The sequence below is a fragment of the Mustela lutreola genome, chromosome 4, assembly GCF_030435805.1.
Source record: "Mustela lutreola isolate mMusLut2 chromosome 4, mMusLut2.pri, whole genome shotgun sequence".
In the NCBI taxonomy this organism is placed as follows: domain Eukaryota; kingdom Metazoa; phylum Chordata; class Mammalia; order Carnivora; family Mustelidae; genus Mustela; species Mustela lutreola.
The window spans coordinates 104,878,498-104,894,381 of record NC_081293.1 but is presented as its reverse complement, the minus strand read 5'-3'; the positions used below and the strand labels follow the sequence as shown (position 1 = coordinate 104,894,381).

Genomic DNA, 15,884 nt, shown 5'->3' with positions numbered 1-15,884 from the left:
CATCCCTCTCCCCATTCTTGGGCACACTTTTCTCTCTCTCAAAAAAAAAAAAATAAATAAATAAAATAAAATTAAAAAGGACAGTCTATAGAAAGGCAAGTCATGCAAGAAGACAATCAAAGTGGTAATGCACATATGACAAGATGCGCATCTCACTAATCAGAAAACCGTGAAAAGCACATAACATGCCACCGAACACTTGTACTCGTGAGAAGCGGCGGTGCACTGAGCACAGGTGTTGGTGCAGGTGTGAATGTCAGGCCGCTGGAGACCACTGTAGGGCCTGTAAACCCAGACACTCATTTTGGAGAGCAATTTGGCCACAGTCCATAGTTGAGGATGGGTTTTTCTGGACGTGCACTAATTTGTCCTCTAGAAAGCGCTCTGTATGTAAAAGGAGACATACGTCTGACTTTTTCATTGTTTCCAGTGCTGTGGAAAACCAGTATGACCTAAGTGCCCATTAATTAAAAAGTAGAAAAATAAATGAACTCATGAGACACATATCATCACGGATCAATGTTAAAAACATGATGTTGAGTGAGAAAGGACACTGAGTATATGGCACCATTTATATAAAAGGAGAAACAAGCCAATCTCGGGTATGGCTTATAACCACCTACAAGTCTGGAAAGAGTCTGAAGACTGGGTTGTGGGTCGCAAACCCCTGCATTGGGGAGTGGCAACTTTGGAGGGCGCCTGCCACGCGTTGGCCACGTTACTGTGAACAAAAGACCTTCCTCCCCAAAGCTAGGACGCCCCCCTCCCCGCCCAGTTGTCCCCTCACTCACCTTGGATGCCAGTTCCCAGAGTTGTTCCTCTCCCACGTGGGGCTCTTGTGGGGACCCGGTTCTGGAGTTCCAGCCAGGTCCTGGTCACTGCCGTCTTCCTGGTCTGTGGCCCACTTATCTTTGGATTTCAAGCTGTCGTGTTGGGAGTCCAGGGAGATGATGTCTGACGGGGAGCTCACCACTCCAGAGTCCTCTGCTGTGTCTTCTGATGCAAAACAGCTGCTGACAGACACTGTCTCCTCGGCCTCAGACAGCACCGGCGGGACCCTGTCTGTGCCGCAGAGACTGCTGGGGCCCAGGGGCAGGCTCACTGGACAAGACACGGCAAGGACAGGTCAGCCAGCACATTTCCACACCAACCTGCCTGACTCACCTGCGATTGGAATTCGGGCCACGAGGAATCAAGCAAGACCTGTTCCAACCCGACAGCTCCCTCCAGAAACACTTTAACTTGGAGGAACCGAGGCATATATGTGATTGAGAGCAAAACTGTCCCTAAAAAACCACATTACGAGTCAGACTTTTGGATTTTTATCTCCTATCTGACTCTGGGCAAGCATATTTAAAAATCCAGAAGAATGACACAGTGGACGCAGTTCTGTGAAGTTGTTTTAAAATGAGTTCTTTAAAAAAGAACATAATCATTCCCAAATATAAACAGATTTATAAATAGCTAATACTGTTTGGGAACTTCTGACAAATGTTCAGTATAAACATCTGAAATTTTAAAGGTGTGCTGTGTCGGCATCTGGCCCCCTCTTCATTTTTATTTTATTTATCCTCCCCTTCACTTTTACACATGAGACCGGGAGATCTGGTCCCAAGAAGAGGTGATCTTAGAGGATCACCTCCAAGAAAAATGAAAAAGAACCAGAACAAGTATGTTGGGTGAGGTCCTCTGGCCCCTTGAGCATTAAGTGAGCTTTACCACAGCAGAAAAAATAAGACCCAGAGATTTGCAAGGATCAGAGTTCCATGGAACTTAAATATTAATGATGGGGGAACACTGTACCCATTTGGCAACCATACCCAGCAAGCTCTTCAGACACAGATGCATTAAGCTTGCAAGTAGAGTGCGCTCCCGGGTTCTCTGAAGTCACTGCTCGCTCCAAGCCCAGAGGATGACAGAAGCACCCAATTTTGGACCGGCTGCCTAGCCTAGCAGGGATGTTTCCTTTTAATTTCATGTAGAAACAGATTTTAAACTTCAGTATCTCAGCCCTGGTGGGCCAGGAAGTAAAGGACTATGTTGCGTTGGGAGTATCGTGTATTTTATTTATTTAGTATTTGTAAATTTTTTTTTTTTTTTTTTTTGTATTTTGTTTCAAAACCGTTCTCTGATAGAGAGCTGCTGGGTGCCTATTGTGAATACAGGCCATAGGCGTTCCCAGGGCTCACTGCACATATCAGGCACCGAAACCAGGAGCCAGCGTCCCTGTCCTTAACCTCGCCATGGTTTTCATGGGATAGCACACTGGCAACGCAGAATTAACAAGTCCCAAACAGAGCCAAGGAGAACATTCCGTCAGGGGTTGGCTTATTTGAGATCCCCCAAAATAAAATAAACAAAAGAACAAAAATTAAAAAAAAAAAAATAGACATTTCACAACAGAGCTCAAAAGTATAGACCAGAACACAAAGGAGGAATTGTTTAGAGAGGCAGAAATGCACAAGGCAATGTGTCCGAATGCAGTGAATGCTTTTGACAATGCCTGCCTTCCCTAGGCGTTCTTCCTGGCTTTTGTTGCCCGGCTCTTAATTAGAGGGTAAATAGAAAGGAAACACTGCCTCGGAACCAGGACAGCCAGACCCTCCCTGTCCCTGTTCGCTGATGAGCTGTCGCACCTTGAAGGCGGCCAGCTGTGCTGCCCACACAGCGGGTGACTCCACCATGTGATGGCATTCCGGGGACCCCTGCTCAGAGGGGCGCCACCGCACAGCCATCAACGGTGGCCCAGATGGCCAAGCCAGACCCCTGTTTCCCTGCCTTCCCTTTTGTCACTGTCACACAACAAGTAGGTCAATTAAGTTCACACTTTTTCTTCTACGTGGTGTAGGACACCGAGGAAGAGCATAAAGATTTCAGGTCACAGAGACCTGCATTCGAATCCCAGCCAAGCAGCTGAATGGTGGCTAGGGCAGGGGTCTGGATGGACCCATCTGTCTCAGTTTTGTCTGGGAGGAGGCTCATGGGCCACCACAGGACTGTGGGGAGGGCTCGGCGTGATGCCCATCACAGTGCAATGGTCCTGGTGTGTCTCCACAGCTGGTGTGTGTGTGGGGAGTGCTGTGGGGGTGTGTGCGCCAAGATGGGAAGGGCTCTGTGATCAGACTCAGGACACAGATTTCCAGTCCTAGAGTCTAGGCAATCTGGGGACACATGGTTGATGAGGGGACAGACACATACACAGAGATCGACGGTGGAGATCGACGGTGCCATATGCTAATACCAACTCTAGGTGCATTTGCACAGGTTGAATACGACTGGCTGGTCAGAGGGAGGGGTCAACGCACAGCAGGCACCATATAGGTGTTCCGCGCAGCCCGGGCCCCCTTCTTCCCACCAGCAGTCACTTCCCAAGTGGGAAGTAACCCCAAGGGGTCTGCTCCCCGAAGCTGACCTCTCAAGGGGTCCCACCTGCAGCTGGGGCATTCTCCTGACCCACACAAGCTCTGGAAACTCAGAATGCATCCCTGGTGGACGGGGAACTCCAAGCCCATAAGGTCCCCTTTCTCTCCAGAATGCTGGTCAGGGCTTGCTTTATATCCTTCAGAAGTTTTGAGGGGGAAAAAAAAAGTTGAAAGTCACTGCTCTAAATTAAGCCAACTGCAAACCTAAACCGACGAGGTGTGAGAAGGCATCTGGAGCGTGTACGTGTGAACCTATTTTCACGATACACAGTAAAGACGGCAGTGACCGGAGCTCCCCTCTTGCCCAGGTGAACCCTCCACTTCTCATGGATCCCCTTCCGGGGCCTGGGTAGCTGTATCATTAAACCTGCTAGGCAGGTGTTCAGTGAACACCTCTCCCACACCCCCCAACCCCCCACCCATGCACCATGCATGGGGGCCCAGGGAGCTGGAGCTGGGCAGGAGCGTAAGAGCATTCCTGCTCTCAGGAGGGTGGTCACACAGGCATTGGAAGGACGGATGCATAAGTGCCGAGGGACAAGGAACGGGAGCAATGCCACATGCAGCAGGTGGTGGGGACGTGTCGGCAAGGATGGGAGGAGAGAGCGATGGCAGTGATGCGGGCACTCAGCCCAGGGCACAGGCCAAGGAGAGAGCAGCAGTTGCAAGGGCTCAGACTCCTGTGAGTGACTTCCTGCCACACTTCTTGGGGAGCCATCGAAGATAGAAAGGACCATTCCCAGGAGGGTCCAACCTGGCTCGTTGTGATTTTCATGTCTGTCTGCAGTCAGTTTTGTCAGTCTGAGAATCTTTGCCTGGAATCAGATACCCCCTCCCACCCAACCTTACTCTCCCTGCCCTGACTTCACATCTTTCCTCTGCTGGGCTGGTTTCTACTATTAGCCCTGTGAGCTGTAACATGTTTTGACAATTTCTGAAAAAGTCGGGAGACTTTTTGCTTTATCGATAAACAGAAGCCCCAAATATTAAAGCTTGGAGGTGCTTTGGCTGTCATGAGATTGGGGCCTTCTAGATCCTTCTGTGCACACCTCACCTCCCTCTCTTAGTCCCTGATTCTAGGAAGCCAGTGGTCCAGGGACCCCAGCCTGACATCCAGGGGCAGATGGATGAAGGCTGGATTAAGAGCCTGAATCCCACATTGAGGTCCAAGTTCTGCTCTGAACTTGGAATAGCTTTTCCCCTTTCTATAAAATAAGCGGATTCTGATGAGCTCTAAAGTCCCTTCCAGAAACAGAATGCTACCATTCTCTGAAATCCTAAATCAAAATGTGAGACACAAACATTCTTCGGATAATTGACTGGTGACTAACTAGGAATTGTAAAAGGAATATGACAACATTGATATCCTTTCTGCTGTCTTCTGTTGGCCCTAAAAGTGTAGCTCATGATTTCTGAGTTAATTAATTCGCTGGCAAGTTTGCTCTTCTCTTAAGGTGTGAACAACATTTTGGAGCTAAAAAGTTATCATGGCAAGATTTTTGCAAATGTGAAAAACACACTTAATTTGTCATTAGCAGAAGCCTTATAAAAATTCGTGATTAAATTCTCTTCCAAATGAACAGCTGTAAAACCTGAATAAGAAATACTAATCCTTTCATTGTCCTCCACCTTAACTTTATGATGGCATGGTTCAAATACCATTCGATCTACACGAGAGCTTCAAGAAATTTCTCTAGCTAAGACGTAAGGAAGAAAATGCTCATTTAAGGCTCCCAATTCCTCAAGGTGAACATCATTGTGTTCCGTTCAATATGAATTTCATTGAGTTTTTCTTTTACAAAGTCCCCAAAGAAAATATCAAACACTACATCTAAGGATCTTCCGAGGACTTCTGTAACAGATTCAGTTTTGAGTGATTTTATTAAATGCAAAGGAAAGATCACGTGTCCTGAGGTATTGTTCACTTGCTGGTCACTACCAAGGGAGGCTTCCCAGGGTCACGTCCACCACATGGATGGGAGCCAGAGACAATGTCTCACAGGCTTCTTCGCCATCTCAGCACGCCACTCACAGCCAGGAAGCAATGCTCCTCCTTTATCTCCATCTACTGTGAATTAGAACCCTATGTTCTAGATTGGAATAGAGGCAAAAATAAGGGAACTCCTGGCAAAGTACCCAGGAACCAGTGGTGCGAACGGGTAGGTGCATGTTAGCAATTTTTGTCATCTACATCCCCTAGTAAGAACCAACTCCTAACATTTTTAATTGACACAGGAAAATTTCCATTATGAGTTCAATAGGTTGCAACAGATGTAATTTCTACTGCACTGTAAATATTAATACTTTAAAAAATGTTCCTTCCTTCCTTCCTTCCTTCCTTCCTTCCTTCCTTCCTTTCTTTTTCTTTTTAAGAGAGTGAGAGAGAGCATGAGAGGGGTGGAGGGAGGAGCAGAGGGAGGAGAGAGCACCTCCATCTGTCTCCATGCTCACTGTGGGGCATGATGAAGGGCTTGAGCTTCTGACCCTGAGAAAATGACCTGAGCCAAAATCAAGACTCAGACACTTAGAACTGATTGAGATACCCAGGTGCCCCCCAAATATTTCCATTTTTAAATGCAATCAAAGGAATCTGAAAGAGACAGTATTTGGATACCTACAAGCCCCCATGCAACAGGGAGTGAGCGAATTCTTTTAACAGGCACTGTTTCGGAGTATCTCATTTTTCCGGAACTGATTTCTGTTCCACGACTGCGTACCATCTCATCCGTTGAACTACTTTACCCTTGAGAGCTTTCTATCTTAATCACATTTCCTTGTTATAAAATATGTATATAAATTAATTTTTTATTTTTATTTCCTCTCACCATAACATGGCAGTGTTAAATTCTTTACTTGACATGGAGTGGTTATCCCTGTGATAAGTAACAGAAAGCATTCAGTACAAATGGCATAAATATTTTAGAAATTTTGACACTTGTTTCAACAAAAAGGTAACATTTCATTGAAAGGGTCTCTCACAGTGAGCTAGATGAGGCTTTTTTCAATTAATTCCTTTAAAATGACTGGATTATTTATTGCTAGCATAGGGCGGGGTTTGCCATAAATGGAGGCTCATATTTTTCATTCTTACTGGCATTAAGCACCAGGAAGCCTTGTTCACATGAATAAGTACAGGTCAATTAAGTCTTTAAACTCTTCCTCTGGTATATATCACTTAATTGATCTTTCATAAAATTTATGTTTAATGAGCTGTAAGTCAATGACTCAATTAGATTCTTTGTCAGTTCAGCTGGAAAGAAGACTTGGGAATCACCTGATGCTCAAAAGAATCTGCTGACAGGTCCTTTGACTTCTTACGTGCTCACTCCACTAGCAAGAATTCCACTGGTCCTTCCATCAGGCACCAAGAATGGGTCTGCCCATCTCAGAGAACTGCACCCAAGTGGGATTCCCGATGGCTGAGTGTTACACCTGTGTTTTGTGAGGGAGGAGAAGGAAGGGTGTTCCTACAAGTGGAGGGGGGCAGGGGTGCTGACACTGAGGTGAGCTCCCAGGCACCCCACTTAAGAACAAATACAAAAATGGAGGCATAACCTCTGGAAATGGATTCCCTTGAAAAGTCTCAGTGTTCTCCAAGGGGAATGCCTCCCCCAGCTTAAAACCACCCACGAAGGGGCACCTGGGTGGATCAGTCAGTTAGGTGTCTGCCTTTTTAGGTCATGATCTCAAGGTCCTGGGATCGAGTCCCACACTGGGCTCCCTGCTAGGTGGGGAGTCTGCTTTTCCCTCTGTCGTCCACTCCCCTGTTTGTGTGCTCTCTCTCTCTCTCTCTCTCTCTCTCTCTCTCTCAAGTGAAGGTATATTTTAAAAACCACCAACACACACAATACAAGTCAGGTTAAGAGCTGGGGTAGGGAGCACATAGAGAGTGCCCCAGGAAGACAGAAGTGGGGCTGCTCTTTCTAACAAGAGCGGGCGTGAAAGTGACCACTGAACGAAATCTTGAAACAAACATGGGGTGGGCAAGTGGTGTGCAGAAGGATCAAAGAATGTGTAGTGGCAAGGAAACTTGAGGTCAAATGGGAAATGTCAGGTTCTGTTGAAATTCGTTGGGCTCTGTGTTGTCTCCTGGGCTACATAGCATCCTGTCCATGTGGAGGTAGGTGTGTGCAAATGCTCAGGGGGGAAGGGGGTGAAGAGGATGGGTGCAGAGGAGACCCTCTGTCACCAGTATTACATGGATTCTGCCTTGACTGGGGGCCCTAATCCTGCCTGCCTTCTTTTTCTCTAGTTAATTCCTTTGGTAATTTGCTCAAAAGTTCAGGTATTCATTCCTCTTCAAAATGACAGCTTCTCTAGTTGGATGGGCACTATTTAACATTTAACATCAGTGTTCTGGTCCAAAAGCCCCACAGACCGGGGCCTCTCAAAGATACTGCATAGTGCAGAAAAACATGTAGCCAGTTCACTGGAAAGCATTATTATAGACACAAACACACACACGTGTGCGCGTGCTTCTTCAAGAAGATAGGATAATGAAGACTTTCAAAATACCCATGGATCTAAAATAGCCCAGATTCTCTTAAGAGTCAAGTCATGTATTCTTGGTATCAGTCAACCCATATTTCTTTAGAGTTTAATCCTGATCCTAGAATCCTGATGCTCCTCGGAGAAACGGGGAGAAAAAGTTTCAATTTCCACTACTGTAAGGCAGGGCTGAGTTACAATTACTATCCTGTAAGGACATATATAGGGAACAGATGTTGCTTTTGTCTGTCCAGCACTATCCCCCTCTCTGTTGGTGCTAAATGAAATCCTCCCTCCGGTGGATAACCTATTTCTCAGTATCTGGGAATATCTAACAACCAATATCTAACAACTGCCAGGGAGAGTGGGCATGAGGTGGACCAAAATCTGGCCAATTTAAACTGTGCACACAACAGTAGAGCCAAAGAAGGACATGTGTCCTAAGCTGGACAGATCAAGACCCATCTCGGGACCTTCCCACCAGAGCTCCTGGGGAAGATGTTCTCATTGGGCTGGAGTCAATGGAATGGGGGAGTATTGGATAAATGGTAGTCACTTGGACTAGCACATGGAGAGAGCTTGTCCACAGATGGGGGAAAAACACAGTCCTATGACAGTAATTGGGTACTGGGACTCAGCCATGACCATAATGAGGATTCATCTCTTGGTATCCTCAGTTATGTGAGCCAAATAACTCCCACAAAAACCCATTTTTCTTAACTAGTTCAAGACATGTTTCTGTCTCTTGGAAATAAAGAGTTGGGTCTAATCAGTGTGTAAATTGCCCTGATATTTTCATAAATACACCTAAATATTTGCTAAATATAAACACTATAATGTCAAATATATTTAATATAAATATTAGATAAATTAGTGTATTTATTAATGGGGTAACTAGATATATAACATATATAAATATGTAATTTAAATATATAATATACAAATTAATTATAACATCATTATCAGTATATAAATAGAAAATGCAATTAGAAATATATGTCTGTTTTGCATTATGGGGTTTCCATTATGGGAAATTTTACAAAATGAGACAGTTGCATATCATGTGGTTCTGTTTTCTAGATTTATTTTCCATTATTTGAGTTACATATTTTAGTAGTTGTATTTTCAAGACAGTTTAATTTGGATCCAGTTCATTCTCTAAGCCCTCTTGTGTCTGAAGATTGTCTTCATTTAACCCTCATCCTTGACCATCAGTATGGCTAAATCCAAGCAAGATTCAGTTTACAATCTTCCTTCAAGACTGTATTCTCAATCCCTTCTTTTCTGGCATCCTGCCTCACAGGTGAGAATCCATATGCTACCAGGGTTCTTTTGAATTATCTATAACCTTCTCTCTTGAAGCTGGTAAGAATTTCCTCTTAATCTGTGAATATCAAAATTTCAGCAAAGTGTGTCTGTATTTAATGTCCAAGAACTTTTGGATGTTTTCTTATTCATTTATTTATTCGCCTACTCTTGTTTTATGTATGTGATAATCTATTAAACTCTCTGAAGCAATGACAAAAAATATTTAAAGTTCTATTCTGTTTCCTAAATTAACTCTACTTCTTTTGGGGTCGGTTCTTCTGATCAGTTTGTTGCCCCTCTTCCATGCAATAAGAAAAAAAAAAAAAACGTTTAGTGATTCTTGACTGCTTATTTTTTTTATAAGATTTACTTTCTTATTTATTTTAGAGAGACACAAAAAGAGAGAGGTTGCATTCCAGTGGGGGAAGGGAGAGAGAAAAGGAAAGAATCTCAAGCAGACTCCACATTGAGTGTAGAGCCTGACATGAAGCTTGATCTCATGACCACGAGATCATGACCTGAGCTAAAACCAAGAGTCAGACACTTAACCAACTGAGCCATCTGGTGCCCCTTTTGACTGCTTTCATGTGTTTAAATGAGGGTGTCAATAACAGTAGGGAGTGGAATTATTTCACACATATGAACATCGCTGTTTCCTTGGGATACAATAGAAATCCCTATGGCAATTGGGCATGGGCAGAGTTCCATGGTGCAATGAGGGAAGTCACTTTCTGGAGAGGACTCCAATGGGATGGGGTGTGCAGTTTCTCTCGGCAGCCATAATGATTCATAATGGCTGACTGTCCTTCAGCTAGGTTCAGCCATCTTGAAACTGAAGTTTCATTCTGTTGTCCTATGCCTGCTTTAGCAATAGGGATGCAGGAATATGCTTTATCCTGATGTCTGGCTTTAAAGGTTGCCTAAAATATTAGACCATTGGCAACTTACTATCAGATAATATGGTCCAACCTCGACATTTTAAAGTCCTACGATGGTAGCTGGATGTTGACACTCTGCACTGTCCAGATGGACATTTACGTATCTCTAATTTAATCCAATGCCCTCTGCAATGTGGGTATCATTATTCATATTTTGCAAATTATAAAAGAAGCGCCAGCCAACAAATTATTTCATCTATCCCTGAGGATACATATTGCAAAAACATACTCTGCCAGACCCATTAAAGGGGCAAGTCCATTCAAAATCACACAAAATCACCTGTTATGCAAGAACAAAATTAAGTTTCTTTCACCAAGAAATGGATTTTAAGGAGAATTCCTATATGTAAACTTTTCTAAATGAAAAGATTTTCTTCCCTATTCTGTGGAACAAATCTTGATGCCAGTTGTCCAAGGATTTCAGTATATTCTAAACTATGTTTGAGAAAATAGCTCAGTCCTTTTATATATTTCTGGGGCTTCATTTCTGAAGGAAGCATATACTTCATGCTGGCAAGAACAAAGCCGATGCTTTAGTTTTCATCATCAAAACAGAAAACCCTGTCTCCAGTTCGTCTAGAATGTTAAAACACATGAATTGTATTTAATCAACACCTCAGAAAATTTGATGTTCTGGGACTTTCCAAGTTGCCACAGGGCTCGATTTTGAATTGACTATGAGTCAGGTCTGGCGTAAAGCAAAGGTGAGTCATTTGCATTTCAGATAGGCAATCTAAGAAAAATACAGTCCGTTTCTTCCGCTAGTTTCTTCCATGATCTATCCCTTATCACCAGAACTCTAGAGAACAAAATGTTTAGCTTTCTAGAACATTCTGTTCAGCCACTGCTACTGACCTAAGACTGGCATCAAAGTGACCGAATGAGGAATGTTTCTGGAGTCTTACACAGAGCTGTTGTTAGCATCCATCATATACTCAGGATTTCATAAAAGGAATCATTTTAATTTGTCCTAAAATTTAGATCTTCCCTTTTCCCTGTTTTGATTAAACGGACGTGTCATTTGACCAAGGGTTCTCCCCATCTTCCGGCCCCCAGGCCCCCATCTTTTGTTTGTACCAAGATGGGGAGATCACGGAGTACAGACAAAATTGTCACTGCAATAAAGCATCTCGGTAAGTGTTTTTAAGAAAAACTAAACAGACAAAAGAAAACCCTTTGCCTTTTTTCATTCTTTCTGTAATGTATGTTAGATTATAAAGTTCCTTCTCTGTCGGTCTGTCCTTCCATTTCCTTACTCATGGTTTCTGAAGTTCTACCAGCTGTAACATCTACTAAACATTAACACTTCCAGCTGATGGGTGTAAGAATATCTTTTTTTCCTTTTTCCTTTCGGTTTTCAGGCCTGGGAACCTGAGGAACTTCTGCCCGCCTTGCTTTGGTGGCTGGATGGATTCATCAAGAGGCTAAGGTTTGGGGCACCTGGGTGGCTCAGTCAGTTGGGTGTCTGACTCTTGGTTTTCGCTCAGGTCATGATCTCAGGGTCCTGAGATCGAGCCCTGCATTGGGCTCTGTGCTCAGCGAAGAGTCTGCTTATCCCTCTCCCTCTGCTCCTCCCCTCCTCACTCATTTATAAATAAATACATACAATTAAAAATTAAATACATACATTAAAAAGAGAGAGAGAGAGAAGGACTAAGGTGTTTTTTTGTTGACTTGAGGTTACTGTAATATTTTTTCCCTCACCCTGGATTGACCTGCCTACAGTGACTTACTGAATTTTTCTCTTGGCATCTCCCTGTGCTGGTGGTTGCTTCTTTCCACTCCTCTGTTTCAAGGAAGGAGGAGGTCCCTTGAGGGTCTCTTTGCTTTCCTATGCTGTGACTTCACCCTTATTTTTGGGCCAATACAATTTCATTTACTCTCTTGCAAGCTCAGCTATGAATTTAAAAGGAGGTTCATTATGTGAGTTCCAGCACCTGGAGATGCTCCGTAGCAGAAGGGGTTTTCGGGTCATTTCACCCACGACATTGCTGGCAACATAAGGAACCTCAACTTATTTTAACTTCAAATGTGCTCCCCACCCCCAGTCCCTCTTGTCTCAGCGGCCATTGCCAGTTACCCAGGCTCAAAACCCTTCCTCCCTTCAGGGCAGGAAACTCAGAGGCTTGGCTAGAGAGTGGCGCAGGCAGATGGAGAAGCACGAGAGGGCCCCCTTGCAAAGAAGGATGTGGGAAGTTTCCACCAGGAGAACTGAATATGATCTCAGAGTCGGCCGTCACACGCATTCCCCGACGCATTTGCTCCCGCTTAGAAAACGACTTCTCTTTCCTCTTGAAGATCTTCCTCCTCTGGGGGAGGTCAAGCTCTCCCTCCTCCATGACCTTGGAGCTCTCCAGTTGCTTGGGCTCCCAGGCCTCCCCCGGCCTTGCAATACCCATGCCGCCATCATACCGTGTTTCCCTAGCTTGGAGGCACGCCCCTGCAGGAATGCAAGAGTGATTCTTCTGTCTACAGTGGTAGTGCGGACTCCAGGAAATGACATGGGTGGAGGAGACAGCAGGGCACAGAGTCAAGGCTGAGGCATGGCAAGACACAGACATGAAGGTAATCAAAGCTGTGATTACCATCAGTAGGCACTCGGCTTCACTGGACTTAGCTGCAAGCATCCGAGTCCCCTGGGAACAATGGTTCTTTTGGCCTGCAGCAGAATCCCTCGGAGGGCTTATTAGAATAGATAGTCAGCAATCCCTTGCTCAAAGATTCAGAGGGTCTCAGGTAGGAGCCTGGGACATCCACTGTTCACATGTGCCCAGTGATGCTGGGGCTGCTGGCCCAGGTCTACACTTCCGCCAGCCTGTCACGGGCCACCTGGCCAGCTCGTGCTTCTCTCCTTCTTCCCGCATCTGGGAACGGTCTACATTTAAGCTTGGTAGCTTCCATTCCCTCCTCTTAACACTCCTTCATAGCTGTGTTTCAAAGACGGTTACTTCCCCCAAAAGGGTGCTGGAAGTAATGAACAGACTCGTTAAAAAATTCCTGTTCAGTCTCCACTCCCAAGATACAGGGGTGTTTTGCTCCACAGAACCTTCTGTGCGATAACCCTTCCTCAAAACAGCAGGGCGGAAAGAATTACTTTTGGAAATTATATCAGGAAAACTTCGGAAAGACGATGAGGAAGTGACTTACAGACACAACACATACCCCACGTGGTTGTAAAATAGACTCACAACAAGAAGAAAAGAAATCACATCGGGGAGGGGTGAGGAACTGGTGGGTGGGGGAGGACAGGTGCACGGAGCTGGTGCTCCTGGAGTCCTGATCTGGAGCAGGAGGTACAGAACAGGTGGAGAAACAGGACTCCAAAGTCACGTGGGTCAAAAAGGCTGTCACAGGCCTAGTGAGACACATCCTGGACCAGAATGTGGGAAAGAAGCCTCAGCAACAACAGAGTGAAAACAGGAGTCTCCAAAGACCATGGTCTCACATTTCTGCATCATTACCTTTCCCAGCAACATCCATCCCATCGCTTAGCTGGCCGATTTGATGATTTCTGCCTTCCTGATCATTTGTAGAAATCGCCTGATGTTTGGGACCGACTGACTAGGGCAGGCTGTAAACATGGCTTATTCCACCTGGGTCTGGACTAATGTGGAAAACAAATTTCTAATATCGAGAAGATGCACTCACAGGTAGGTGCTTGTTTCAAGGTAAGTTCCCTCCGATAATTTTTAGAAATCATAAAATGCTAACAGGTCATCAGAAGTGAGTACTTACTCCTTAAAACGACGGTCGGCATCAGCCCCTGTCATTTCAGGAAACTTACATACAATTGTTTTCAGCCTTGTCTAAAGCCAACAGACTGCAAAGCCGGTAAATTAAGCATCTCACACATAAACCACCTGTCTTACTCGCTGTTACAGTGGCTCCAAATAACTTGGCTTTACTGGCCAGAAAGCACTCATGTCAGCAAAACCCACTGATACCCAAAATAACCTCCCTGGAGATGCCAAGGCTCCAGCCTCCGTCGTTAGGACCTAGCGCTGGGATTCCAAGATGGGTGCCGGCCCCCTGGGATGTGAGGGACCCACCTTGTCCTCGAGCTTCCATCCCACTTAGAGACATTCCCCTAGCACTGCACCTTAGTGGACGTTTTCTATTGGGATCCTTTTGAACTTTAAAATAAAGCTTTTTTTTTTTCCCTGTGATATAGAGAGGGAAACTCAATTGGAAAAAAAAAAATAACCACTCATCTCACAATGACTTTACATTTGCTGCTTTTCCTTCTTGTCTTTATTTTTAAAGATGTTTTTATAACAAATACATTAAAAATTTCATTTTAAAAAAGATTGTAGATATTTATGGATCTAGAGAGTGTGGGTGGGGGGAGGGGCAAAGGAGGGAGGCTGAGAGTCCCAAGCGGACCCCACATTGAGCACAGAGCCCTAAGCAGGGCTTGATCTCATGACCCAGAGATCATGACCTGAGCAGAATCAAGAGCCAGACGCTTAACCGACTGACCCACCCAGGTGCCCATGTGTAAGAAAATGTAAGTATCTGGAGAAAAGCAGACCTATCACCCAATTCATGTTTAAGTACTTAATTTATACTCAACTGATTGAATGCACTCTTTTCCTCCCACACCTTATGAATCTGTTCAGGCAAACAGGGTATAGATGCAGAGATGGCCTCGAGCAAATCAGTCCCTCTCTGACTCTCTCATCTGCAGATGAGAAGAATCCCAATCCCTCCTGCAAGATCGCGTGGATGCCAAGGCATAGGCAGGAAGTGAGGGCAGCACCTGGAGCCCACCAAAGGCTCCATAATAGCCATTGTGACAAGTCTGCGGTACTTCTGAGCCATCAGTCTATAGGTGGATGCAATCACAGTGTCTCCCCAAACTGGCGAATCCAAGAACCACCTTGACCAGACAGAGTTTCAGAGACCGGCGTCTGCAGACTCTGAAGAACTTCCCTAAAGTAGGGCGTGCCTTCAAGCTCCAGGCCCAGGAGCATGGGAGGCCAACGCAGGAGGAGGTCCCTGCCACCGGGCCAGCCAGCTGTCACAGGTGTACTAGCGTCAGGCAGAGGGACGGCTGGCCGGGCCTCCAATGAGAACCACTCTACTCTGAGCCTCCTGACCATGCGGACAGCTCACCCTGGCATCTCAGTTCTATAGTAGAAGGCAGAATGCTAGCCCAGCCGGGTGACAGGTGGAGGGGTTCGGGTGGCAAACCTAGGTGGCGAACACTGCTCACCATGAACCTTTGCAGACACCAGTTCGTGCAGACCTGAGAAGGTCAGCAGCAAAGAACCCATGTCAAAGAGCCCTGCGGTGTCTCTGTCCTTCTTCAGGGGCTCAGCCTCGCCTCCCCTTTGGGGCAGTTCCTGCCATGTCCTCCAGTTCTGGGGAGATCCCCCTGGGGCCTGTCCTCCATGTCCCCTCTGGAGGTTCAGATGGGTTTGCTTCGCTCTGGTGCTCTTGGTCCTTTATGTGCACTTTCCATCTCAAGACACCCCGGCTCACTCCCTAGAGAGAGCACCCTGGGCCCTCCGTGTCCTTGCTGGATGCAATGCAGATGCCTTGTCCCAACGCGCATCGCACAGATGCTCCATGGGCATCACCCTCCTGATGGACACCTGCCTCAGCTCCACGAGATGCTGCCGACAGCCTGTCTCGCCTCAGGCATAGCAGAGCACTCTGAGCTCTGCACTACCCCCAATTGCCCCCTGAGCACTGTCCCCGAAGCCACTGAGGGCAGCCACACCCG

At 45.7% G+C, this 15,884-nt stretch overlaps 1 protein-coding gene across 5 annotated transcripts in view; it reads right to left on the bottom strand.

Annotated features, from left to right (window-relative positions):
• Positions 1 to 15,884, bottom strand: part of COBL (cordon-bleu WH2 repeat protein) — a 261,854-nt gene that overhangs the window by 28,980 nt on the left and 216,990 nt on the right. For all 5 annotated transcript variants that reach the window (XM_059170611.1, XM_059170614.1, XM_059170613.1 and 2 more), the window contains one exon: positions 792 to 1,101. In XM_059170611.1, coding sequence (XP_059026594.1) covers positions 792 to 1,101 — 310 coding nt within the window. The remainder of the gene's footprint in view (positions 1 to 791; positions 1,102 to 15,884) is intronic.